Source organism: Pan paniscus, chromosome 8 (genome assembly GCF_029289425.2).
Source record: "Pan paniscus chromosome 8, NHGRI_mPanPan1-v2.0_pri, whole genome shotgun sequence".
Taxonomy (NCBI): Eukaryota; Metazoa; Chordata; class Mammalia; order Primates; family Hominidae; genus Pan; species Pan paniscus.
This window is the reverse complement of record NC_073257.2, coordinates 43,342,739-43,370,728: the sequence shown is the minus strand read 5'-3', so window position 1 is coordinate 43,370,728 and position 27,990 is coordinate 43,342,739. Positions and strand designations below refer to the sequence as shown.

Genomic DNA, 27,990 nt, shown 5'->3' with positions numbered 1-27,990 from the left:
GAAAGGAACATGCTTGGAATTTAATTTAATTTGAACCAATAAATTATTGTTATGTTTATTCTGATGCTTTTATTTCCAAAAGCACAAGACAAAAGTCCTGTATCACAAAATGATGTGTAATGTTTACAACAGGTATTAGAAATTGAGATGTTTTTATTTTGGTTATTTGAGAGTAAAATTGTAGATAATGTTCCAAACCATCATGGAAGACGCAGAGCAAACTTTTCTGTATATAAACTGTACATAAAAACAAGGCATTTAGGGGGAGATATTAAGGTAGAAAGGTTGATTCGCATAGATTCTCCAGTGTCCGTGCCATTAAGTACAAATTTGTTGTTCATTTTGGCACCGGAAGCAGTACTTAGAACAAGTCATACCTAATGCTGCAGGAAACATTTCCAAACGTGTATGAAGATACGTCTTGGTGGCAGAGCTAATTCAATAGAAGCAACTCCATCTACCTTTTCATATTATTTTGACACCAAAAAAATCTTGAAAGTGAATGAATACATATTGCTTTGTTAAATACATATTTGACTTATATGGTGTTTATATAAATATATACATATATTTTAGAATCCACAAACTATCAAAATAACATTTTATAAAGAGAACTGCTTCCAAAAAAAAAAAAAGCATTGTCTAGCTGGAAGAAGAAGGCAGTGCTATCTATAGCAGCTGTGGCTTAAGTGCACATAACATACTCTTATCAATTCTGATAATCTGCTGAATGGTGGAAAGAAGTTTCCAAATAGTTCCCTTGAACATTTAAAAAATACACAACTCCGAGACAAGCAGTATGTTTAACAATGTCAGGTTCTGAAAACTCTGATTGAAAAATACTTTGTGAAAAACACCAGTCCAAAAATATATATCCATTTCCCTGGTGCGGTGGTGTTGGACGTGACCGTGAGGCTCCTCTGGCGTCTCCCCACTCAGGCCTTTTGCTTTCTTCAGGTTCACCTGTTTCCAGGCGGGCAGGGCATTGTATTCGTCCCTCATCATGTCTAGTGCAAACTGGAAACATTGGGAGAAGCGCCCCGCGACTCAGTGAAAGGAGCCGGGCGGTGTGTGTTGTTTTACTCCCATCTCCAATGCCAGTGGAAGAACCGCTTACCTTGAAGTCTTCGTCGGTGAGATAGATCTCAAGCTTCAGAGATTCGACCCCCTCCGGGAGTGGCCTGGCCAGGAGGTCGGCCAGCGGGTAAATGGTTTTACAGAGCTTGGCTAAGACGTCTTCCACGAGGGTGATCTGATTGGAAACTTCCATGTCCTAGAAAAGAGGAGGGGGCAGAGAGGAAAGCTCGTGTCCTACGTTTGAACGCTTTTTTTTGGACTGTAGGAAATAATATTTTTATTTTATTATTTTATTTTATTTTTTATTATACTTTAAGTTCTAGGGTACATGTGCACAACGTGCAGGTTTGTTACATACGTATACATGTGCCATGTTGGTGTGCTGCACCCAGTAACTCATCATTTATATTAGGTATATCTCCTAATGCTATCCTTTCCCCCTCCGCCCACCCCACAACAGGCCCTGGTGTGTGATGTTCCCCTTCCTGTGTCCAAGTGTTCTAACTATTGAACTCGTTTTATTAAGTGCTTGCAAACACACAGCCCTGTGCCATCTGCACACAGCCTGAGGACACATAGCTCCATGTCACTAAGGAGGAAATGGCTCTGAAAGATAAGGGATTGCCCAAAGCCCTGCAGTTGTCTCGACTTTTAATTTTTTTAATTTTTAAATTTGAAAATTAAAAAAAAATAGTTTGGAGACAAGGTCTCTGTTATTCAGGCTGGAGTTCAGTGGCACTATCATAGCTCACTGCAGCCTCGAACCCCTGGGCTCAAGCGGTCCTTCTGCCTTAGCCTCCCAAGTAGCTGGGACTACACGTGTGCATCACCATGTCCGGCTAATCCATCCTTCCTTCCTTCCTTCCTTCCTTCCTTCCTTCCTTCCTTCCTTCCTTCTCTCCCTCCCTCCTTCCTTCCCTCCTTTCCTTTCTTTCTTTCTTTCTTTCTTTTTCTTCTTTCTCTCTCTTTCTTGTCTAGCTCTTTCTTTCTTTCTTTCTTTTCGCTCTCTTTCTTGTCTAGCTAATTCTTTCTCCTTCCTTCCTTCTTTCTTTCTTTCTTTCTTCTTTCTCTTTCTTTCTTTTTCTTTCTTTCTTCCTTTCTTCTTTTCTCTCTCTCTCTTTCTTATCTAGCTCTTTCTTTCTTTCTTTCTTTCTTTCTTTCTTTCTTTCTTTCTTTCTTTCTTTCTTTTCTTTTCTTTTCTTTTTCTTATCAGTTCTTGCTCTGTTGCCCCGGCTGGTCTCAAATTCTTGGCCTCAACTGATCCTCCCTCCTCAGCCTGACAATGCACTGGGATTACAGGTGTGAACCACTGCATTTGGCCCCATTTTAATTTAATTTTATTTTTTTAGAGGCAGTGTCTCGTTCTGTCACCAGGCTGGAGTGCAGTGGTGCAATCATAGCCTTGAACTCCTAGGCTCAAGTGATCCTCCCACCTCAGCCTCCTGAGTAGCTGGGCCTGCAGGTGCATGCCGCCTGCCTAATACACTTTTTAAATATTTTGTAGAGATGGAGTCTTGTTTCTCTGACTTTTAGATGATTTCTCACCTTATCACAGAGTTTCAAACAAATCTTGTCTCAGAACCGCCTCTGGAAAAATGTTTAGGGACTTTCCCGTGAGTGAATTACAAACTAAGATTAGTAGATTTTAAGTCTAAACACCAGAGACCTCCAAATAATGGAATTTGTTTAAAAATATTTTTAAAATAATTAAACTGAAAAGAAATCACACCCTCCTCCCCTCCCCGGCCTCATTTCTTTTTTTCTTTTTTTTTTTTTTTCTTTGTTTTGAGACAGAGTCTCGCTCTGTCACCAGGCTGGAGTGCAGTGGCACGATCTCGGCAATCTCTGTCTCCCAGGTTCAAGCGACTCCCCTGTCTCAGCCTCCCGAGTAGCTGGGACTACAGGTGCCCACCACCATGCCTGGCTAATTTTTTGTATTTAAGTAGAGACAGGGTTTCACCGTGTTAGCCAGGATGGTCTCGATCTCCTGACCTCGTGATCTGCCCGCCTTGGCACCTTCTTAATCCACAATAGAAAAAGAAGGTCAGAAAGTGCATCCAGAATATTTTGGAGCAGAATCAAGTTTGCTTTTCAACCACTGTGTGCATTTAATCTGAACAAGCTATTCTGGGTAAATTATCTTCCTCCATTAAACTTGGGATCCCAGATTGGCTTCTCTCATTTCGGGTGGATGGATGATGGGAATGCATGACTAAGAGCTGTTGCCCAAATCACAAATATATGGGGGAACTAGTGGTCAACAGGCAGGTTTTGGGCTGGGCATGATGGCTCATGCCTATAATCCCCGTACTTCGGGAGGCCAAGGCAGGAGATTGCTTGAGCCCAGGAGTTTGAGACCAGCCTGGGCAACATAGTGAGACCCCCCCCCATCTCTACAAAAAATACAAAAATCAGCTGGGCGTGGTGGTGCACACCTATAGTCCCAGCTACTCAGGAGGCTGAGGTGGGAGGATGGTTTGAGCACAAAGTTCCAGGCTGCAATGAGCCATGATGGCACCAGTATACTCCAGCCTGGGCAACACAGCAAGACCTCGTCTCAAAAAAAAAAAAAAAAAGAGAGAGAGAGAGAGCGAGACAAAGGCAGGTGTTTGAGTGATCCTGCCTGCATCTGAGTACTGACTTCTCCATTCACTGAAAGTCACTTCGTGTTTCTGTGCCTCTGCTCCCGTGCCAGTAAAATGGGAATAATAAGAAGATAGATCTTGATGGACTGTTGTGATAATTAAACGAGAAAATCAGTGTAAAGTGCTTGGAGCTGTGCCTAAGGCAGAATCAGCACTTGGTGAATGTTAATTATTTGTATAACTTGCTGGTGTGGGAAGCCTGACTCTTCTCTGGCTGGAATTCCACAGGCCTGCACAACAGTAAATGGCCCTGCTGCCAACCCCCAGGATCTATAGTGAATACACAGAGAGGATGGTGAGTTACATCCTTCTGAAACTGGCTAAACTGTCCCACAGAACTGATGTTTATGGTTTCTTCGAATAAACATCAAAAATTTGACTCTCCCAGTCTTGAAACTTGAGAAAGTTATATTTGTCTTATCTGAGTTCCTTTCTCAGGAAACCAACCATCAGGCTTCTCTGATAGTATCAGAAAGCCAACAGTGTAATCCTAGCACTTTGGAAAGCCAGCCTGTAATCCTAGCATTTTGGAAGGCTGAGGCCAACAGATGACTTGAGTCCAGGAGTTCAAGACCAGCCTGAGCAACATGGCAAAACGTCACTGAAAATACAAAATTAGCTGGGCATTGTGGTGTGTGCTTGTAGTCCCAGCTACTTGGGAGGCTGATGTGGGAGGACTGATTGAGCCTGGAAGGTGGAGGCTGCAGTGAGCTGTGATTGTGGCACTGCACTTCAGCCTGGGCTGGAAAAGAAAAGAAAAGAAAAGAAAAGAAAAGAAAAGAAAAAAGAAATGGAAGCTTACCAGGCCCCTCACCCACCATGATGCCTAACTGACTCCCTGCTTCCTGTTGACCACCTCCTCTTCCTCAACCCTCCTTCATTCCTGTTTTCCCACATATGGTTACATTTATTCCCTGCTATAAAAAACCCTAATTTTAGTCTGTCAGAGACACAAATTTGAGACTATAAAATATACTTGGGTCATTTCCCCAATCAAAGCAGCTCTCTTACATGGTAAAAAAAAATCAAAACAGAAAAACCCCATCTCCCATCAAACCAAAATAAATCCTCGGAACTGCTATTCCTAGCAATGTTAATAGCTCATATATAAGAAATTCAACATCGTTATAGGAAACTTCTTTTCTGTGTGGTTGGAAAACATTCTGGATAACAATATATTTTGGTAGATAGAAGTTATGATAAATGCCTCATGCAGAAATACCAGATGGTCTCATAAAAGACAATATTAATGAGATGTTGAGCGATCCCTTATCATAAGGGAGTCGCGGTACCTCCATTCATTCAGTTTTCTGAACATACTAATTCATCAGATTTCATTTGTGTCTCCTCTACACAAGGTTAACGTCTGAAACATGAGGGTTTGGTTGTGTGTCACATGGACACTGAGAGACAAGCAATGCCAAGCAACAGGTTCTTAGCAAAGAGAATGAAGAGTTCGCAGCTTTTATGTACACATATAGCCCTCAGCATGATTCAACTCACCTTTGCTTTTAAGTTTTTTAAATTTGGGTATACTGTGTAGAAAATTACTAAAATAGTTCAATTGATTTCCCATTAGACTTCTCTTCTTCCTAAGTGAATTCTATGACATGTTATCATGTTGCAAAATAAATATTTTCCCACTTTGAAAGTGCAATTGGATGCTCTCCCCAAAGTAAAGTCAACCCACAATCCAAAAGGCACAGGAGCCACCTTCATAGGGCAGGAAAGCGTGCTCACCATCTCTGTGATCTCAGCGATGTCCTCTCTGTGCTCCCAGCTGGGAAACATATTGGTGAATGTCAGGGGCTCCAGACCAGCGTGGATAAGGTAAGACTTGGGGGCTGGCTTCTTGAGATTTTCTCCTGTAGTTACACAGAATGCAATGTCAGTAGACCCAAGGGAGACCCTGTCTTTCTCTGATTTCCCTTGAAATCTTTTCTTCTTTGTCAGAACTCATGACTTCATGCTTAAAATGCAAGTTACAAGTAGTTCATAACAACACATGGATAATGTTTATATAAGATGTTTCATGCCTGTGACTACAATAGTGACCTATAATCAACCTGAGTCTATACTTCTTGAACCTAACAAACCGCTCTGCATTCCTGGAAGGGAGAGAGAAGGTCTGTCTGCAGCTTCTGGGTGGAGCATTTTCTTCCTCCTGAATTCACCTGTAGAGTCATCTGTCTGCCTTCCTGCCACGGGATTAACTCCAATATGACTGACAGCAAACGATTGCATCTTATACATCCACATTCACTATAACATTGGGTGGAAGGTTTCATATGTTATTTATTGCTAAAGAGTTTTTCAGGAAGATAATCAATTGCACATACTCAGTGATATTAAACTAATTGTATCAATGAAAACATAAAAATGCGATAAGATATTAATTACTGGTATTTTCACTTTACATAAAAGACCAGAAATTTCATGCGGATGGTATACGAAAAACTACAAACTTACTGTGGGTCTTTCTTTTAGGATATAATACTAAAAATAATAATAAATAATAAAAAGGTTGGCAATGGCCATTCACCATTTGGGGGAAACTTCCATTCTCCAACAGCATGGTAGAGCTTGCAGATAATGTACATGGCAGAGGCCAACTTGTCTCTCAGTGTGATCAACCCAGAGTACAACAGGGTTTTAATCTGCCTGGGGCATTCCACAATACAGCCTTTATCTTTGAGGGTAACAAGTTAGATGGCCTCATAATATCAGAGAGAAAAACTAGTTCTTCTTCATGCTGGCAGCTGAGAATGCACTAATCTAAAAATTAATATATCTCAAAAAGTTAAAGGGGAAAAAATGGGTTTCATTATCACCTGCCAGGCTTTATAGACACTGGCTGACCCATGCAGAAAGGGAAAAAGGGTCTAGGGCTCCGGGGAGCTGCTGGCGAGGCCTCATCTTTGCAATACTGGAGCATGGTCTCCATCATGCTCTTTCGGTCGGAGGCATGGCAGATGCAGGCAGAACCAGTGATCTTGTTCTCGATGGGCCACCAGCCTTGCCAGAGGCACACCTCGTGGTGATTGTCAAGGAAAAGCACTGTGAGGGCAGGGACAGAGCCCGACCGTCAGGAGCTCCTTCACGGACACTTCCAGTTCACTCCTCCCCGAACCCAGTGGATGTTGTCCCTCCCCACTGCTGTGTCACGGGGGAAACCCCCTTGGCTGTCAAACCAGGGGCAAAGGGGCAAACGGAAACCCAGGACACTTAGCCCTTTGAAAGTTCAACTGGGTAGAACTTTCAAACTCTCTCTACCTGGAGGTAGAGAGAGGTGGTGTCAAGGAGTTGGTCTCTTTCATTCCTCATCCTCCAGGCCCTCCTCCCTTTGCCCCAGCTCAAGCCCCTGGCCCTTCTGGATACTGGCAGGGCTGTGCTAAGAGTGGAAGGGATAATGCATGTGCCACTCAAGGGACTGTTAGCACCACGTATCTCCAAAGAGCACAATCAACACTGGAGCGCATATCTCACTGCAGACAGGTCAGTGGCGTTCCTGCCCTGCACGTGACTGCTTAGCAGTGAGGTGAGATCATGGCTCTCTTACAGAGAAATGGGCTTTAAACATCAAAACTGTGGCCAGGAGTCGTGGCTCATGCCGGTAATCCCAGTGCTTTGGGAGGCTGAGGAGGAAGGATTGTTTGAGCCCAGGAGTTCAAGACCAGCCGGGGCAACATAGTGAGACCCTATCTCTACAAAAAGAAAAAAAAATTGCTAGGCGTGGTATATGCCTATAGTCCCAGTTACTCAGAGGCTGAGGTGGGAGGATCACTTGAGCCCAGGAGTTTGAGGCTGCAGTGAGCCATGACTGTGTCACTGCACTCCAGCCTGGATGACAGAGTGAGATCCTATCTCTAAAAAATAAAATAAAATGAAATAAATTGAAAATAAAAATTGTTCTACTGCCTTTTCCTCCTCACTTTTTCTCCTCCTCAAATTGTCAGCCTGACTCTTACTCCAGGTGGCAAAACGCCTCTCACTCTTGCTAGTCGGCTCACCGTGTGTCCTTTCCTGGCATGCATTTCAGGATTCTGTGAAAACCACACTTTAAAAGCCCAGTGGAGGTTGATAACCCGCCCTGAGCCCCAGGATGAAGGGCGTGGGCACAGCCTCTCTTTCTGGTGGCTAAGATTTTCCAAGCATGACATGTGCACTGGTCAAACTTTCAGTGCTGCCCTGAGATCCCAGTGCAAGGTGAGGTCCCTGGCTGCAGCTCCAGGCTCTTGTAATGTGAGAAGCAACAAACACAAACTGAGAGGCAGCTGACTTTGGCTTCATTGGAGGGTGGGCAGGAGGAGTTGTCAAGCCCAGTCTCTTGTGACTTTCCCAACCAGAATGAGGGCACAGAGCCCTGACCTTGGGATCAGAAGACCCGGGCTGGAGTCTTGGCTCTGCTGCGGAGACTTGGTATGGCAGACCCTGTTCACTGGCTAACTTAGCCGATACCTCAACACCCTTCTCCCTGGCCATTTGCTTTCCCAGGCTCCCTTGCAGCTGGGGTTGGCCATGTGACAAGCTCTGGCCAATGAGACATAAGCAGAAGTCTGCTGGGGGCTTCTGGGAAAACGTCTTTTTTATCTGATTAAAGAGAGAGATGTGGCTATTAAGTTCCCTTTTTTCCTCCACCCTTCTTTCTCTTTCTGTCTTAAATGCAAACATGATGGCTGGAGCAATGGCAGTCGACGGGTGACCATGCAGCAACAAGACTGAGAGGAAGGCTGGGAGAAGAGTGGAGATGCCAGGCCTGCCACTGTGGTGCTCAACCTGTTCTTAGCTGACGTTTTTGGGTGGGTTAAGTAACTGAGTCTTGTTGCTTATGCTGTAATGTGTGGCTGATTTCACCCTCCCTCCTTTGGGTTTAGGGGTGAGGATGAAATGAGCTAACATAAGCACATGTTCTGGGTGTGCAGAAGCACATAGAAGGTGTGTCTTCTGCTGCTCAGCATAGCTGCCCCCTGCAGGCCTTACCTGGCTGGGGCATGCTGTATAGATCTTCCTGCAGGAAGGGCATGGAACTGACCACAGAGGGGGCTCGGGTAGGGTACACGAACTCCGTGGCTGTGAAATCCCCAGAGGAGCTGCTGAGGACGAACAGGCGGGGTGCAAAGTTAAAACTTCCGGGATCTTTGAAAGAAAAGAGTACGAAGCTAAAGATACCATATGCATTAAAGTAAATTCCAGATGAAGAATGAATGCAAAATATGAAATAATTCAAAGCATTGTGGAAACATAGGTAGAATTAATCTGAGCTTCGAGGTGGAGAAGACCTGCTAAATTGTAATAGTAAAAGAACTGGCCAGGCGTGGTGGCTCACGCCTGTAATCCCAGCACTTTGGGAGGCCGAGGAAGGCTGATCATTTGAGGCCAGGAGTTTGAGACCAGACTGGCCAACACAGTGAAACCCGTCTCTACTAAAAATACAAAAATTAGCTGGGCATGGTGGCACATGCCTGTAATCCCAGCTACTCAAGAAGCTGAGGCAGGAGAATCACTTGAATCCGGGAGATGGAGGTTGCAGTGAGCCGAGATTGTGCCACTGCACTCCAGCCTGGGCAACAGAATGAGACTCCGTAACAAAACAAACAAACAAACAAACAAACAAGCAAGCAAGCAAACAAACAAAAAAACTGGAGTCTCTGGTTCTATATCACCGCAATTTTTCCTAGCTCCAAACCCATTTCCAACATTACAACTGTATTGAGGTTTGAAGGGAAGAAGAAAACTCATTTAAGTTTCTAAAAGTTCAGGGGTCATTTTTATTTGATTTTTTTGGCCATTTGTTTGGTAAAGTATCTGTAACGTAGGTTCCATAAATGATTCTAATAATTTCTTAAAGCATTTTCACTAAAAACAGCCTTTCGTACCATCCACTGTGGATCTGAACTGGCTAAGTTTGTATGTTTTTGAGAGGGCAAAATAAAATAGGAACCATCAATGACTACATTAGAAATACCTATAATTATTTTGGAAGCCACTCAACTGAAATTTCTGCTAACTTAGCAAAAAAATTTTGCCTTTGATTAGCAATCCTATTCCTCAAAGTAGTGAAAATCTGTTGCACCAACTAGATTACTGGGGAAAGGCATGTTTCAAATAGCTCATAACAGTCTATAAAGACCTAGACATTTTTAGCACTCAAATACATTGTGTAAATACACATTTACACTTAAATAACCAATATTATGTCCTAACATTCTAAACAGACTTGACCGTATATACCCAAAATACAACTGTATCTCTTTTTAAAAGTATTTTTATTTTAGAGACAGGGTCTTGCTCTGCTGCTCGGGCTGGAGTGTAGTGGTATAACCATAGCTCACTGCAGCCTTGAACTCCTGGGCTCAAGTGATCCTCCTGGCTCAGACTCCCAAAGCTCTGGGACTACAGGCAGATGCCACTATAATGGGCTGATTTTTTAATTTTTTGTACAGATGGGGTTTTACTGTGCTGCCCAGGGTAGTCTTGAACACCTGGCCTTAAGTGATCCTCCCACCTCAGCTTCCCAAAACTCAGGGATTACAGGTGTAAGCCTAGACTTTTATTTCTTTAAAGATATTTTACAAAATGGGCATTTCACTAATTTTCCTTACAGTTTTCCTGCATGTATTGAAATGTAGTCCTATATACAAATTAATTTTTCTTATGTGTATTCATTTTTAATTTTATCAATGTAAATATTCAATTTTCAGTGGGAAGAACTTATGGGGTCATTCTTTTCACAGCCTTGATCAGTTGCCTAATTTAAAGTGTAATACAAAAATTAATGGGGTGTGGTGGCAGGGGCCTGTAATCCCAGCTACTTGGGAGGCCAAGGCAGGGAGAATTGCTTGAACCCAGGAGACAGAGGTTGCAGTGAGCCGAGGTTGTGCCACTGCACTCCAGCCTGGGCAACAGAGTGAGACCCTGTCTCAAAATAAATAAATAGGGCCGGGCGCGGTGACTTATGCCGGTAATCGCAGCACTTTGGGAGGCCGAGGCAGGTGGATCACCAGGTCAGGAGAGCGAGACCATCCTGGCTAACACAGTGAAACCTCACTTCTCTAAAAATACAGAAAATTAGCCGGGCATGGTGGTGGGCGCCTGTAGTCTCAGCTACTCGGGAGGCTGAGGCAGGAGAATGATGTGAACCCGGTAGGTGGAGCTTGCAGTGAGCCGAGATCATGCCACTGCACTCCAGCCTGGGCAACAGAGCGAGACTCTGTCTCAAAATAAATAAATAAATAAAATAATAAAATAAATAAATAAATAAAGTGTGGATATGTTATGCCATCAAAACAGTTTCAAGAATAAGTTTGGTACCAGTAATGCTATTTAGGAATAACAGAAAACAGAGATATGAAGACTGCTCATGGTTAAGTATTCTTGCCCCAGAGCCACCTATTTATAGAAATTAAACCCCTATCACGCCCTGGAGGAGCCTGGCTCAGCATCCCTGAGCACCTCAAGCAGCTGTCTCCTGACCCTGGTGGGGCGCGAGCAACCCTACCCTGCAGGCACTGGGCCAGGACGCTAACCCTAGCAGGCCGGCCAGCATCGGCCAAGCGGAGGCTGTACCACCTGAGCAGCTGCTGCTTTTGCTGACCCTCTCCCAGAAGTGCACCCTGAGCTCTGACTCAGTCCTGTTTGCAGGTGTGGCCCTTGTAGGCACAAGTGATAGAGGAGCCGGACTAGTGTCACCAAGGGGCCAGAGCTTCCGCGTTGGCTACGGAGTGACTGCAAGTGCCATCAGGCTGTGCTTCCCCCTTGCTGGAGGGATGGTCTGGAATCTGAACGCTCCCTGCTCTATCTTAATTCTCCAAAGCTGGACTTTTTCAAAGTTATAAGTCTGCTGGAAAGAAAGAAAGAGAGAGAGAGAGAGAAAAGAAAAGAAAAGAAAAGAAAGAAAGAAAGAAAGAGAAAAAAAGAAAGAGAGGAGGGAGGGAGAGAGAGGGAGGGAGAGAGGGAGGGAGGGAAGAAAGGAAGGAAAGAAGAAAGAAAGAAAAGAAGGAAAGAAAGAAGTGAAAGAAAGTAAGTGCCTGGGCAACATAGTGAGACCCTGTCAAGGAAGGGAAGGGGAGGGGAGGGGAGGGGAGGGGAAGAGGGAGGAAAGGGAGTTCCTCCCACTGGGGGTCCTTGTCTGACACCCCACTACTCCCTGGAAGGAGAGGCTGGAGCTGCCTGGGCTCTGGAAGATCCCCTTCCTGCTGTTTAAGAAGCCCCTGAAGTTTGGTGTGTTCAGCGGCCCAACCTCAAGTCGCCTTGCTGCTGGTTCAACCCTGACCTGCTCCACAGTCTGGTGACTGGGATCTTCGGCCCCTCCTTGTAGCCAAACTCACGGCTGCCCACATCCTGTGCTGGAGCCCCACTCTGACTCCCTGCATGCAGGGTGGGTTAGCAGCACAGTTGGGTATGAAAAGAGGCAGGCCTGGATGTGAGTGTCCCGCTCCACTCCCTGCTAGCTGTGTGGCTTCAGGCAGGTTCCTTGATCTTAAGGTCCTGTTCCTCATCTGAGAAATTAGCACCACAACAGAACAAGTCTCAGGGAGCCCAGGAGGCCCTCAGCTAGAGGCAGGGTAAAGCCCCCAGCACCGTGCCCCAGGGGGCAGGGGGACCTCTGGATCACAGCCCGGCTCTGCACAGCCCCACTGGCCGTGTACTCAGTGAGGCCCGCCTGCTGGCTGTTCCTGCACCTGCTTTATGTCATTGAGACAGGGTCTGAAATCTTTACTTGGTCCCTACAAAAAGTGTCTCCCATAGAGTAGATGCTCAGGAAATGGTGTCAGTTGATGAACAGATGCATTTTGTATAAATCAGGAAAGAAATCACGTGGTTCCGAGCCTGCAGTTTTCTGATCAGCAAACAGCTGCCTGTGCTTCCTGTGGCCCCGGGGGCAGGTGCACCTGCACAGCAAGGAGGCTGTAAAGAGGCGAAAAAACTCTCTTCTGAATTGAAATCACAGACCTGTGACTTGCATGCTCTCCTAAATGGGAAGGGGTGAGCAGCGCTGTGGGAAAGGCTCCTCCTTGGCAAGGAAAGGGATGATTTCTCCAGAGTTCACCGGACTCCCCCTTTCCCCAGCGCCAAGCATCCGGGTGAGTGTTTTGCAATGGGGTCTGTCACCATCAGGAACCAAGGAGAGTTTAGACTCTGCATTTACTACACCAGACCCACAAAGCACCACCCATGCTCTCAGTCTCAGGAGAAACAGCTTCTTTCACTTTTCAAATCAATCTTCTGTGCATGTATTTACTATGTTACAGCACCATTTGGTTCCAGCTTTAAATCACGAAGATATGCTGTACTTAACGACTTTAATTGAAGCAGCACACAGCCACATGGGAAATATCATTTAGAGGCCAATCATCTCTTTCCCAGAAAAGCTCTGGGGACAGGGGCAGGGGAAGGAGAGAGGGAGCTGAGAAGACTTGAGGTGCAAGTTCAATTTCTACAGGTGAACACCAGCGGCCTCGGCAATGCTAGGTTGTTAGGAATCCGGCCTTACTTCTTTTCATCTCTGTGATTTACTAACTGGCTCTCAAAGGCGCATGACTGCGGTGCCCCACCGCACGCACGCAGCAGAGGGCACAACAGGGTTCATTGGAGAAGCTGGCTCCTGCAGGGCTGCTGGGCCAACCTCTTTCAGCTGGAAAAAGCCACAAGCGCTCACTAACCTGCCGTGCTCACCATGAACTTCCACTTGACCACATAGGCATCCCCCTCGTGGAACTGCCTGATGCTCTATTTGGGGAGCCTGCTATAGTCGAATTCCAGGATGTGCCAGATATCCACGGAGACGCTGGTGATCTCAAACTGCCTCCTGTGGTGTCCTTCCACCAGGCCATAGCCACAGCCAATGTTCACCCGGTCCAGGATGGCACCTGCTGTCGTCTGGGGCACGGACACCATCCGTGTCACGTTGTTCCGCTTGACATCGCCCTTGGAGCCTTCCTATAGGGGAACATGAAGACATCGATTCAGTTGCCTGTTTCCGCAGCTATTCCTTGTCACACTCAATGCTGCTTCAGCTGTTCATGGGACAGCATAAAAATACAGCTTCCACACTCTGTCTCAGGATGTTTAACTGCAGTCAGGGAAAGGCTGCATTTTCAGAAAGACTCTGGCAGGTCTGAACACCCATTGGCCACATTGGTGCATGGGGTGCCTGAAAACAGGTGCAAACCCGACTTTTCACCTCCCAGAGTCAGATTAGAATTGGAGGCCAGTCTGCTGTTCTATTAGTGAATCCTGGGAAGGCCTCTTAGCTTTAAGGGGGGTGTGTGTGTGTGTATGTGTGTCCATTTTTTTTAATTAAAAAAGTATTTTAGTTGACACATTATTATGGATATGATTTGATGTGTTGATACATGCATCTGTTTCATGGGGAAGGGGGTGTGGAAAGGAGACGGGACAGGGAGGATAGGGAGATGTTGGCCAACAGGTACAAAATGACAATCAGAGAGGACGAATGAGCTCTGGTTTTCTCCTGCACAGTGGGGTGACTGTTTTCCAATACTGTATTGCATATTTCAAAACAGCTAGAAGAGAAGATTTGAATGTTCTCACCACAAAGAAATGATACATCTGGGGTGACAGCCTTGCGAACTATCCTGATTTGATCATTTTACATCAAGGCCACTTTTGTTGAGACCTGAACCAAGCCCTGAGGTTTGAGACTTGGTCACTGGAATACCTTGTGCTGGGCAAGTTCCCCGGGTTCTTCTCATTTGGTCTTTTCAGTTCCGTCCAATCCAGAAACTTTTCTTTGAACAAAATCATCTCATTGTGTTCATTAAGTCTCCCAAATATCGCCCAGTCGGGCCGCCCCTGTCCTTTTCTGTAGGGTGGGATTGGGGGCTGGGAGAACAGACAGGAAAAGAACCAAGATTAAGCCAAGCTTAAACAAAGAAATCTGAAACACATGCGGCTACTGGAAAAAACCTCAAAGTACGTAAGTGGTATATAGAACAAATGGTTTATTTTCCTGCATCTTACCAAATACTGACATTTTGTTATTTTAGTCTGAAGTCTTGCAAAGCTTTGTGTCCATGGAGTTTTTGATGTGCCTTAATGTGACATGAACCATGTCAGCACTAGACTTTTCTTACATTCTAGCAAGTTTTTTTTGTTTTTGTTTTTTGTGTTTTTTGAGATAAGGTCTTGCTCTGTTGCCCAGGCTGAAGTGCATTTGCACAATCATAGCTCCCTGCAGCCTCGAACTCCTGGGCTGCAGTGATCCTCCTGCCTCAGCCTTGCAAATCACTGGAACTGCAGATGTGTGCCACCATGCCTAGCTAATTTTTTAATAGAGACCAGGTCTCATTACGTTGCCCAGGCTGTCTTGCACTTCTGGCTTCAAGCGATCCTCCCACCTCAGCCTCCCAAAGTGCTGGGACTACAGGTGTGGGCCACTGTGCCTGGCCACATTCTAGCAAATTCTTGTCTTTGGGATACCCTGGGAATGGCACGCTGGGTGGAGATTTCGGCAATAGCAGGAGCCGCGGGCAAACCTCACATCATCTACTCTGTGCCACCCAGTCACCTGCAAATGCTCACCAAGTTTCCTCCAATTAATTAATAGACATAGGGAAGAGGTAGCTCCCTCCTCAATTCTCTATTATTTTATTTCATATTACAACAAAGCTCTCCAGAGTACAGAGATTCTCCCATCGCTAAAATGAACACACTTTCATAGATCTTGAAGTGCCTTTTTGTGCACTTATTTCTAGGCCACTGACCAAGACAGCAGATGGGGAGAGCACAGAGAGATAGGAGGTCTTGTGCGGGCTTGGGATTTCAGAATTTGTGCTGTCCCCAAGAACACAGGTAATTTAGAAAAAGGTAGAGCTGAGGGCTGGGTGTGGTAGCTTATGCCTGTAATCCCAGCAGTTTGGGAGGCCGAGGCAGGCGAATCACCTGAGGTCAGGAGTTCAAGACCAGCCTGGCCAACATAGTGAAACCCCGTCTCTACTAAAAATACAAAAATTAGCCAGATGTGGTGGCGGGCACCTGTAATCCCAGCTACTCAGGTGGCTAAGGCAGGAGAATCGCTTAAACCCAGGAGGTGGAGGTTGCAGTGAGCCAAGATACCACCATTGCATTCCAGCCTGGGTGACAAGAGTGAGACTCTGTCTCAAAAAAATAAGTTAATTAATTAAAAATTTAAAAAAAGAAAGAAAAAGAAATAAAACAAAAGGTAGAGAAGATACGCATGCTGCTGAGGGAGTAGCCCTGGAATAATATGCACGATCTTTCATCCCTCCAGACCCATCTTCGGTTGTGAATCCGGCCCGGGATGCAGCCACCCCTTAGAGCAACACCCCCTGCTGCTCGTGCCCTGCTGTGCTACTGCCTCAGTCACTTCCTGCTTGGTCAAGACCACAGCTGCTGATGTCACAGCTGAGGCACATCAAAAAGGCTGCCTGATTCAAAGAAACCTGCCGGATAAATCATAGAGCACAGACACTTCTATCTCATGCTCTTATGGGACTTTAGGAACCAAACATAAGCACCTATGGAAAATGCACGGCGGTCTTGAAAGGCTGTGGTCTTTATCAGAAAATATCTGAATGACTGTCTGTCAGTCCTACTCTGCAGGCTTGCTAAGATGATGATTGAAAGGGCTTTTGGTTTCTGCTTTAGAATCTGTCATTTATGTTTTGAAGCGTTGTGAGCAAGTGATGCAGCAGATTGCAGGGTGAGGGGGATGAACCTGGGCCAGGAGCCAGATGTGTTTCTCCACGCACTGCCCTGACCTACAGCCGGAACTGGGCTCAGTGGTTTCAGCCTCATTTGCTAAGAAGGGCTGGGTGCGTAATCTTGGCTGCACCTTAAAATCCCTGGGAGCTTTTAAGACATATTGACACGTAAGCTCTAACTCACATGAAACGAAAACACATCTCTGGGGCTGGGCTGAGCAAATGCCTTTTTTTAAAGGCCCCTCAGGTGATTCTGTCTCAGAGATGTTGAAAACCAGTGGGTTAGGAGCTCAGTCATCCACTTTCAGATCTGTGATTATGCCACTATTAAATACAGTTGGCCATTACATAGATTTTATGCTTTAGCTTGTTTTTTTTTTTCCTCTGCTATACCAAATAAAATCTTTTGAGCTGTAGTTCCAGTCCTTAAAACAACGGTTGTTACCATACTGAGGTTAAACATTAGTGCATTTGCTTAACAAGGACGTTAAAACTTCTTACCACACTGACATAATTTTAATGATTTCTATAATAATTAATAAGAAAATCAATAATTGGATTTTAAAGCAGGAAACTAGGCAGGAAAGTTGAAATTCATATACCAGTTCAATGGAAAACATTAAAATGTAGTTGTGTGATGCCCAATATTCTATGCTGTTTGTTGGTTCATTGGTTTCTCATCTATTGTAACAGCACCCATAGTTAAAAAGCACTACTTTTTTTGGTCTGATAGTTAAAAAGACAACAACAATCCTTTGCATGTAAGAATTTTTTTCTCATAATCACAATTTTAGAGTTTGCACATATTCTATTCAATTGCAAAAATGACTTTAAAGAGTCTAGTACATGCAGGGAATATTACAATTGCAATCATTGTTTTAATACCATCTCCTCTCCCTCTTCCCTTCCCAAAAGGTATAAAGACATAAACATCATCTGCTGCCAAATAAATCCTGGAATTCGAGGGCGATGCTGGGAAGGTATGAAATTAGAGGGAGGCATGTTGCTTTTGCACTTTCAGATCAATGGCTGAATTCCAGACCCGGGGAAGCCTTTCAGATCTGCATGTAATTTGTTTAAACAATTGCTGTTCATCTGCCACAGCAGCACTTGGAATGCCGCAGGGAGGAACTTGCAGCATTTCTTGCTCACTTCAAGAAATCAACTATAACAAACCTCTTCTGGAAGACGACAGCATCCATATTTCCATAATAGTTAGATAAAAGTTAAAGAACTGTTCCTTTTGTGAATATTCACAGTCCACTGCATATAATCGTTTATGAAAACTGAACCCTATAAAAAGCGAGAGTAGAGGACTGTGGTGAGAACAGAGGGATCGAAGGGAATCAGCTCGCTCAGGGAGCCGTCCCAAGGTGGGGGCAGGAGTACCTGGGGATAAGCGGATTGCATTCTCCAGGATCCAGGGGATTAATGTCACAGTTCTCATAGTCAAAGGTTCCATTCCATAAGTGCTTTGCCAGCTGAAATGCTATTTTTCGTTGTGCTAACGTGACTTCTTTCCCATGCCATACGTAAACTTCACTACCAAAATCAAACACCAGTACCTGGGAGAAATGGCACAAAAGAATTTGTTAACTTCAAGAACATGCAACAGTTGAATCAGGTGCAACAGGGTCTCTGTTGACAGTGAGTCAAACGGAGGAAGACAGAAATCCTAATGGGGTGACCAGCGCAGACACAAAAAGGCCAGAAGATCTCAGCTGGCATTGCCCCACCGAGCCAGCCTCTGCCCTGTGGGCACGATTCCTCCTCCCAGTGTCCTAAGTGGCCAGGATAATGTTCCCTCCTCTGAACTATCAACCTGCTTACAACTTGCGATTCACAAGAGTTCTTTAGGTACATCTTCCTGTCGACTTCCTGCCTCTCTCCCCTATTCCTCCCCCTCTCATGTGCTCGTTCATTCACTTAATATATACACAGAGGCCACTTCATATACCCCAGGCACTCATGGTCCAATGGTGTCTTCTCTCCAGTACACAATTCCAAGATCCTTAAGGGCAGGGATCAGATCATGGTGATACATACAGGAGGGGTTGATTACTAAGTGTTTGCTGAATGAATACATGAATGTAATGCTATTTCTTATGTTCATGGTTCATTTTATTCTTTCTCCTAGAATGATTTCTCCCTTCACTTCCAGCAATTCAAATTTTGCTTAACTCTAAACTAGGCTCAATTTCACTTTCTATTGAAAATTATTCCTGATGATTCCTGTATTTATTTTTCTGTGACTTTTCCCCCATGTAAAAGACCATACATATCACACAGTCAACCTTGCTCCAGATTACATTCCTTCTAATACTCTTCCGCCCAATTAAACTTAAGGGCCTTGCGTGTCTTCCACTTTCTCAATACTTAGCATACTTAACGGTACTGGAAATGTATATAATTAATAAATATTTACTGGCATGACAGGACAAAAACAGCACATTAATTGGCAAATCCATAAATTATATATATGTATATGCATCTATTATTCCTCAAACTTAAGGACTGAAAAATATTCCATTAATATTTATACAAAATGCAACAGATAGGACTAAGTAACATTTACATTTTGCCTACGATGCTCTCAATGATCCATGCCACCTCTGAACAATATTCTGGATTTCATATTAGCATTTAAGATGTCAGTAAAGGGGTGAAATAACAAATACCCTGGCTGGGCACAGTGGCTCATGCCTGTAATCCCAGCACTTTGAAAGGCTGAGGCAGCTGGATCACGAGGTCAGGAGATCGAGACCATCCTGGCCAACATAGTGAAACCCTGTCTCTACCAAAAATACAAAAATTAGCCAGGCATGGTGGCATGTGCCTGTAGTCCCAACTACTGAGGAGGCTGAGGCAGGAGAATCGCTTGAAGTCGGGAGGTGGAGGTTGCAGTGAGCCGAAATCTCGCCACTGCACTCCAGCCTGGCAACAGAATAAGACTCTGTCTCGGAAAAAAAAAAAAAAAAGAAAGAAGGAAAATCCTTTTAAAAAGCTGTAAATGTTCTACAGTGGATACCGACACTGGCTAACCTTTATTGGGAACTTACTCTCTAATTTATTGGGCAGCCTGTGCTGAGTGCTTTCAACGTGCTTTCTCATTGAAGGGCAGAGGCCACAGGCTGTACCTCTTTGGGTTGCAGAAGAGAGCACTTTGGAATTTTCCCCCAGTAGTCGTCATCAGGAACAAGTTTGTCATCCATGAGACGGTAAATGCAGTTAGTTTCTATTATGGCTGCTTCATAGAGTTCATCTTCTTTTGGGTCTCCAGCAGCTTGGGGATAAGAACAACAGGAGAGCATCACATTTTACATAGCAAAGTAGCTGGTTTAGAAGAATGAGCTAAGGGAGAAGAAAGGAGATTCAAGTCTTGTCAGTCTCTGAAGTACAATGAAGTCTGACATTGGTAACTGGTTTGGCCACCCAGAAGCTTGCAGAAGTCTTTGGCTGCAAGAGTGTGTATATTAATTCCTTCTTCAATGATTTAGATATAAGTAGCTCTACAATCAAGCTGCAAGTTCTGAGGCCTAAAAAAGAAACGAACACAATTACCTGGGTAGAAAAGCCCTTGGCTAGACAGAGTGGCACATGTCAAAACCAGAGGGAGAAACAGTGTGCCTGCAAGGAAAGCCTTGTGACCACGGGTGTGGGTGGATGCTGGTTACTGGGTATTTTCAATGACCTCAAGAAAATGTAACTGAAAGACCAGGGAGTATCAATTCTTTAGAGCAATAATTCTCCATCTTCAATAGGTCACATATGATGCTTTTAAAAAGCACTATTCTTTGGGCTTTACCCCATGACAGTCTCATTCAATAGGTCTATGGCAGAACTTCAGAGCTACCTGGGATAAAGGACTTTAAAGTGGGGCCGCTTCCTTTTTTACACAGGAGTAGGAAGGAACCCAGGACCTAAACACTGGGGTGTAGGTCATAGTCCTAAAGCATCCCATTTAAACATGTAATGAAAGCTTGTTTGAGAGACATTCAGGAAAAGAAATCCTACCTATCCCTTCTCACTTGAATGCAACACCTGGCTTTTGAGAAGCTTTGTGACTGACGCCAGGAAGAACACTCCACCGGTGTGTAAAGGAGATGTTAGCTAAAGCGTTTTTATTTTTCGGGTACCAACCTTCGCCTTTTCTATGACGTTTGTGAACTCTCCTACCCTCAGGAAGCAGCAGTGGGGAGAGAGCAGGAGGAAGCAGTCCCCACTGTTGAGCGCCGAAGCTCGAGGTTCCACCAGCCTGGTCTGCACGTGTCTTCTTCCTGAACACGAGGCAGACAGTCACCGTCTCTCCAGACAGAACGGGGATAGGATGCACCCCACATCGGAAGCATCCCTGCTGCGGACGCTTTCACTTCTAGAGTCTTGTCTGCTAATAAGAGCGCCCATGGCCCAGGGTGGCAGCAGGGGGATTTAGAAAGGGCATGATGATGGCACTAGCGGCTGCTTTCCTGGTTTGTGCTTTCCCAAATGTCACCCACTTCTCAGGACCATTATCAGTGTCATGTGCGTGGGTTAATGAAGGCTCCCCCTTCCAGGGAGATGAGCACACAGGCTCCTTTTCCCTCCCTCACTCTTCTCCCGGGGCCTTTCTCTCCCCTGGCCACCTCCTGCACCCAATTACATCTGTGGCCCAGGCAAGGGAAGCCATGACTTCAGGAAGGGTCCGATCTTCCCCTGGGTAGTTTCCACTATGAAACCTAGGGGACTCTCAACAGGAAGGATGGAGCCGCCGCCTTCTGTGGCTTTCAACACCTTTTCCTAAATATTTGTTGATTTTGAGCTTTCCACAATTACACTGATCATGTAGTCTCTGGGTTAGGACTCAGGACAGAGATTGGTTATGTGAGCTTCTCACTAGTCTTTTTAAATACACACAATAGGATAGTGGTTACACAGAAACATGCGGGAAACCCTCCTGGAGGGAGAGGATATTTCCTTCATTCTCATCTCAAGGATTCATCTATACAGTGGCCACCAGGAGGCAGCCGAGTCTCCTCCTCATGGCCCAGAGACCCCTGGTTTGTCTTTGGAATCTCCCTTGCTAGGGACAGGAAGGGCACTGGAGCGGAATGCAGGTGGGCTTCATCTTCGTCGACCTTCCCTTGATTCCTTCTCCAAGCTGTGTCTTCCTCCCCAGTTCTGTACTGATTCGGGCAGAACTGGGCAGGGAGCAGAGAGCCCCTCTGATGATGTAGGGCACCTCTCATAACTGCATGGATGTGTGGCTGCCTCGTGGGGCATGGGGCACCAGGAGCAAAAGATGGGATTCTGGAGTGGGGGGACCTGGGTTCGAATCCAGCTCTGCCACCCAGTAGCTGCTGGGACCCCAGACACATTCCTGCCTCTGGAAGCCCTGGTGGGCAAAATACTTCCTATGTCATGGGATTTGGGGAAGCTTAAGAGACAGGAGGTTGCATAGCAAGGAACACACAGTAGGTTCTCAAAAAGCGTGCGTTCCCTTCCTGGCACATAGGATGAATTACACAGTCAGGACTCCTTATGTGACCAGACAGAAACCACGGGCCCTGAGTCACCATGCCAGGCTGCTCTGAAATACCTTTAATCTGCAACAGCATCAGCCTCTTGTAGGGCACGGCGCTGTTGTTAGAGTTCTGTTCCGTCAGGTTGACGCTCCGCAGGCTGACGTTGCTGAAGTTTTCTTTACTGGCTAAACCCGCCAGGGTGACTTCTGAGAAGTTGGAGTTGGAAGATACTGGGCGGGTTGAATAAGGAAACACAACGCAGGAGGTTCAGTTACAGAGACAATATTTACAGTCAGAAATTATTCATAACTGACTCAACACCTTTGTCTTTTCAAGTTAATCCCGAGAGGGAAAACATACTCAAGTTTGATTAAATGTGCAATTCAATGCTTAACCACCCCGTTAAGAATTAAATACAGCATTGAAAATATAAACTGCTTGTTGACAAGTGTCACTCCATGCTGTGCAGAGGGACAAGAACTGAGTGATGACGTGGACCAGCTACTTTAGTACAAAACCAGGAGCTGGATGCACTTGTTGCAATTCCACTGAAAGCTGTTCTAAATCCTGACAACTTTTACATGCCCAAATGTATAGATGCCAGATGACTGTTAGACAGCTTTCACCAAAAGCCTTTATATGTTTAAAAAAAAAAAGGTAGACACTCTGTAAGGGATTATTAGGTTCTAATCTTTTGCTGAAGCAAAGTGATCAACTAGACATTATCTTGAGGTCTCCTGCTCTCAGAGTTGAGATTGTAATTATAAGATGCCAGGTTTTCAGTGCAAACACCTATTGGTCAGTCAGTTATCACTAATCCAACCCCTGAGCCTCCCAAGAGTGGAAGCACAGGAAACACATGTAAGATTTGTGCTAACAAACCTTTATTTCTCCAACTTATTGTTTTTAAAAATGTATATGCTTGAGAGAAATTCAGAACATTTTTCACTGGGATTATGTTTGGAGAAATATGACAATAGTTGTCAATTAATTGTGGTGTCATGATTTTGAAGTATGCCTTTTTTTTTTTTTGAGAAAGGGTCTGACTCTGTCACCCAGCCTGCAGTGCTGTGATTACAGCTCACTGCAGCCTTGACTTCCCGGGCTTAAGTGATCCTCCTGCCTCTGCCTCCTGATGTGCTGGGATTACAGGTGTGAGCCACCACACTCAGCCTGAAATATACCTTCTTAGTAAACTAGTTATAATGAAAAGACTCAACCACTTCATCTAAATACTATATTTCTAAGAAAAACATTAGGAAATAGGTTTATGAGTGTTATGGGAAAATGAAAATTATAGCAAGATTATTCCAAAAATCAAGATTATGCATGCTATCACCTCAAACCAAGAAAAGCACTGTTTCAGAATGATGGAACCCCACATTATTGGGCAGATAAGAGCAGTGTGGCTCAGCCTACAGTGAGACTGAGAGTCTGGAGCCCATCTCCTCGCCTCCATTCATTGCCCCTGCCAGCTCCCTCCAGCCAACATCCCAACTCCAAGAACAGGGTCTTACCAAGAACAATTTGAAAAGCACTGGCATATGTGTTAATTAATAATATAAAAATCTAGGATTACAGGCTGGGCGTGGTGGCTCATGCCTGTAATCTCAGCACTTTGGGAGCCAAAGGCGGGTGGATCACAAGGTCAAGAGATCGAGACCATCCTGGCCAACATGGTGAAACACCATTTCTACTAAAAATACAAAAATTAGCTGGGCATGGTGGCCTGCGCCTGTAGTCCCAGCTACTCGGGAGGCTGAGGCAGGAGAATTGCTTGAACCTGGGAGGCGGAGGTTGCAGAGAGCCCAGATCGCGCCACTGCGCTCCAGCCTGGGCCAACAGAGCAAGACTCTGTCTCAAAAAAAAAAAAAAAAAAAAAATCTAGGATTAGAAATTCCAGTGATTTGAGCTGTTTTACTATAAGAGATCAAATGACTTGCTTCTGAATAAGATTAAATGAAGAATAATTGTGTTCAGGATCTACAGATCTGAAAATGGCCAAATTACCATACTCAGAAATATCCATCTCTTCTAACTTCCAGAAAGAAAACTCAACAAAACAGGATAATTCGTAACCAGGCACGGTGGCTCGGGCCTGTAATCCCAGCACTTCGGGAGATCAAGGTGGGAGGATTGTTTGAGGCCAGAGAGTTTGAGATGAGCCTGGGCAACATGATGAGACCCCAGTCTTTAAAAAAAAAAATAAAACAAAAGCCAAACCCCAGGACAATCTGAATTAATCAATTGAACAGGTGATACACACTTTGAGAATTTCCATGAAAAATATTTAAAGTCTAGGTAAGTGTGCACACGTATGTGCAAACTTACTCCTTTTTACTTCATGAGGGTCTTCTGAGCACCATTATTGGCCTTCACAAGGCAGAAAACCAAGCAACGAGTAAAGCATCGGAAGAAGCCATTCCCAAACACAGAAGCAGGGTGGGGGTTCAAATACTCACTCTTTTCTACTTTCATCCGCTTTGACTCCATGAAGGCAACGTTTAATCTCTGCTCAGTGTATTCCTGAAGGAGATCTTCTCTTGCCGCCAGCATTTTCAGGGGGTTTTTGGAGGCCTGAACCCGGCGCTTGGGCCTAACTGCCCACTTGTGCTCGGCCACGGAAGACGTCAATCTGCGGATGGAAGCAGAGCCGCGGTCCCAGTCTGTGACACCACCACCCCTGGATGACCTGGGGGTCTTGGACTCCACAAAGTATTTCCTGATTTTGTTACAAATCTTGCAACTCCTCCTCCCACCGCCACTCCCCTGACATGGAGTCGTAGATTCTTGGAGATGGAAGAAGGATGCAAGCCCACTGAGTTCAAATCTCAGCCACACCCGGACGCCCCCACTCACTCCTGCCCCTTGGTCTCCGCCTGGGAGGGTGTGGAGTACTTCCGGGCAGCTCATGGCTCTGCTAGACAGCTCTAGGGTTTAGGGAGCTCTTCCCTCCCCCTACCACGCCCATGCACACCTCCTAATTCTCACTTTGGAATCATACACCCATGTCTACTTGTCTGTCTCCGGCAAGCCCTTCGGGAATTTGCAGACCACGGCTCCTTGAAGTAATCCTTTACGCTCAGACTAAATTTTCTCCCTATGCAATAGCTTTCGGTCCCCTTACTGACCCTCCATGACTAGCTTCCACTCAACTCACTGCCCCCTCTGAAAAATAACCACTTTTTGGAAGAATATATTGAAATAAAATAGGCCCGCAATCATCTGTGACCACCCCACATTCTCACAATTCTTTAGGGTGGAAAACCAGACTAGGGGAGGTGAGCAGACCGAGCGAAGCGATCTCCCAACAGACTCCTGCTGCCACTCTCCACCTCCAGCTGCGCGGGCCTCTGTGCCCAAAAGGCGTCTTTACGTACCATGGTGTCATATGTGTGTGTCAATATACATATATGTTTAAATTATGATATACAACTATTTAAACAGTGGCATTGTGTGGGCGGAAGATTGCAAAGTGGTTAAATAGCTATGTATGCAAATACCCAAAATACTATTTTGAGGTGGAAAATGGCAAAGGGTTCATTTTTTAAGATAGGAAATGAAAATATGCAAATTGAAACAAATTGAACAAACTAAACATGCAAAAAATATCTCAAGAGCAGTTTACAGAAAAACATATGATAAGGGAAGAGACTGTCACTCTGACAATTTCGCAGTTAAGAGCAGATGGATGTGGTGGATTGCCGTGGGTGGAGCCTGTCTAGCGTGTCTCCCTCTGCTTCTGGTAATAGCATCTGGATTTTCCTTTGGGGAAACCACCTCCCTGCGCCCCCACCGTGGCTCTAGAGGAGACCCAGACACCCGCCTTTACCCAGTCAGCATCTTCTATCCCATTGGCCACAGTGACTGGTTTGGGGATGGACACGGGCTCAAGTTGAAGCCAAGAAAATCAAACCTGGAACTTCTGCTGGGACTACCGGGAAGAGAAGCCGCCCGTGCTGGGCTGGCCAGGGAGGCAGCCTGGTGACTCCAGAGCTGGGGTGTCCATCTGCCGCCAGGCCGCTGCCTGACGGAGAGTGAGGCCAAGGAAAACAGCCAAGACAGACTGTGTTCTGAGGGGCTTTTAGAACCCGAGGCCACATCTGCACTGTTCAGCGAGTGAGCCGTAAACCCCTCCGCACTGTTCAGCCAGTGAGCCGACAAAGCCCTCCGCACTTTTCTTTTTGCTGAAATCAGTTTGAGTTGGGATCTTTTTCTTGGCACTTGAAATTGACGGACTCCTAATACCATAATCACTTTTCCTAGTTGGTTTAGTCATGTTCCCCTGGGAAGAGAAACCCTTAGACATCAATGAGAAAGCCCGCAGATCTATTGATTTTATAAATGATTGGAAGCTAAGTAACATGCCTTACTGATTTTCTAGTGAGCTGTATTAGTTTGAGCCCATCTCATCCAAATATTTTGCAAAATTATGAGCAAGAATTCAATATGTCAAATGAAAGACAGGCGTTGAACTCTCTGCTAAGTGATGTAAACCTAAAAACTGCAAAACAATATTTACATTATGTGAAAAATCCAGTGACGCCCTCTTTATGGCACAGGACAAGCATCTGTGGCCCACGCGGTCTGCCTGCATGCACATCTGGTCTGCCGTCTGCATGTTTTATCTGCTGCGAGGCTCCGTGCCCCTGGCTCCTGCAACACGGTGCCCTGGCTCTAGAATACTAACGCCGCTGTGATGGAGTTAGAAAGAGAAGGAGGCCACACTGGGGGAAGAGCCTCATGGATGTGCCCTCTGCAGGCGAAGGAAGCCCTTCTCAGTGGAGGAAAGACGGAGACCCAAATAACTCACTTGGGTGCATAAGGATCGAAAATGACATCGAAGTCCTCGTCCAGCTCCACAGGACCTCTCAGCTTATTATAATCCACGTTGCGGTAAAATTTGGCAAAGGTTTCGTCATCATCCGGCTTCATCACTTCCTTCACAGATTTGCCGGTGACAGTGAGCACCGTTTCGTGCATCCCGCCAACTATCAACAAACAAGCAAATGACGTAAGAGTTTTATAAAAACAAGGACTCCAATTATGCTTCACCAATAGTTTAAAAATTCTATTTCCTCCTAAGTTCCAGGAGTGGAAGAAATACGGTTGTGATATACAAGGTCCTGCGGTTGCTTCCCACCTGAACAAATCTGCAGTAAAACGGGAGAGAGGGAGGCTGACCTTACTGCACACAGGAGCCCACTGAACGCTTCTGAACCTGCACTTGCTTCTGTTGAGGGTAGATGAACCAGCCTCAGCCTCATTCTACATGAAGGGTTGGCAAACTTCTTCCAAAAAGGGCCAGCCAGTAAACATTTTAGGCTTTGCATGGGGAGGGGTGACATGGGGCCTGTGTTGCAACAACTCAGTTCTGCTGTCGTAATGCAAAAGCTATTGACAATAGTTCACAAATAGGCATGGATGTGTTTCAGTAAAACTTTATTTACAAAAACAGAGCTGGGCATGGTGGCTCACGCTTATAATCTCACCACTTTGGGAGGCTGAGGCTGGAGGATCTCTTGAGCCCAGGAATTCAAGACCAGCCTAAGCAACATAGTGGGAACCCATCTCTCCAAAAACAGAAAAAGAAAAAAAATTAGCCAGGCTTGGGGGTGAACACCCATAGTTGGAGCTACTCAGGAGGCTGAGGTGGGAGGATTGCTTGAGCCCAGGAGTTCAAGGCTGCAGTGAGCTATGATGGCACCACTGCACTCTAGCCTGGGTGACAGAGAAAGACACTGTCTCTAAAAAACAAACAACAACAAAAAACCAAAGCAGGTGGGCAGCTGGATTTGGCAGTGGCCATCGCTTGCTAACCCACGGGCTAGATCACTGTTCCACATTTGTAATAAATGCTTTGCTGATTGGCATTCCTTGCTTAGCTAGTTTAGTGATTATATTATACTTTTATATTTCTGTTCAGTGGTGGTTGTATTATTTTTAACCTTTTAGTGGTCACTGTCAATAGTAGGGGCTCCCAGTGCCTAGTATTTGATAAGTTTCCTGGATTGGACATTTTAGTCAAGAGATAAAAGGCAATTTCTGCATATTGCTCTTTTATTTTGTGTATTTCTTTGA

The 27,990-nt window shown here is 45.2% G+C and overlaps 1 protein-coding gene across 1 annotated transcript; it reads right to left on the bottom strand.

Moving 5' to 3' along the window:
* Positions 1 to 12: 12 nt before the first annotated feature.
* LOC100990172 (supervillin-like) lies at positions 13 to 27,990 on the bottom strand. Its single transcript, XM_063607202.1, is given in 13 exon segments — positions 13 to 1,273; positions 5,463 to 5,587; positions 6,582 to 6,779; positions 8,703 to 8,858; positions 13,385 to 13,661; positions 14,404 to 14,420; positions 14,423 to 14,547; positions 17,798 to 17,973; positions 19,546 to 19,691; positions 19,820 to 19,944; positions 20,520 to 20,685; positions 21,984 to 22,139; positions 24,372 to 27,990. Coding segments are annotated over 13 exon segments (2,682 nt in total). The 5' UTR covers positions 24,823 to 27,990; the 3' UTR covers positions 13 to 709.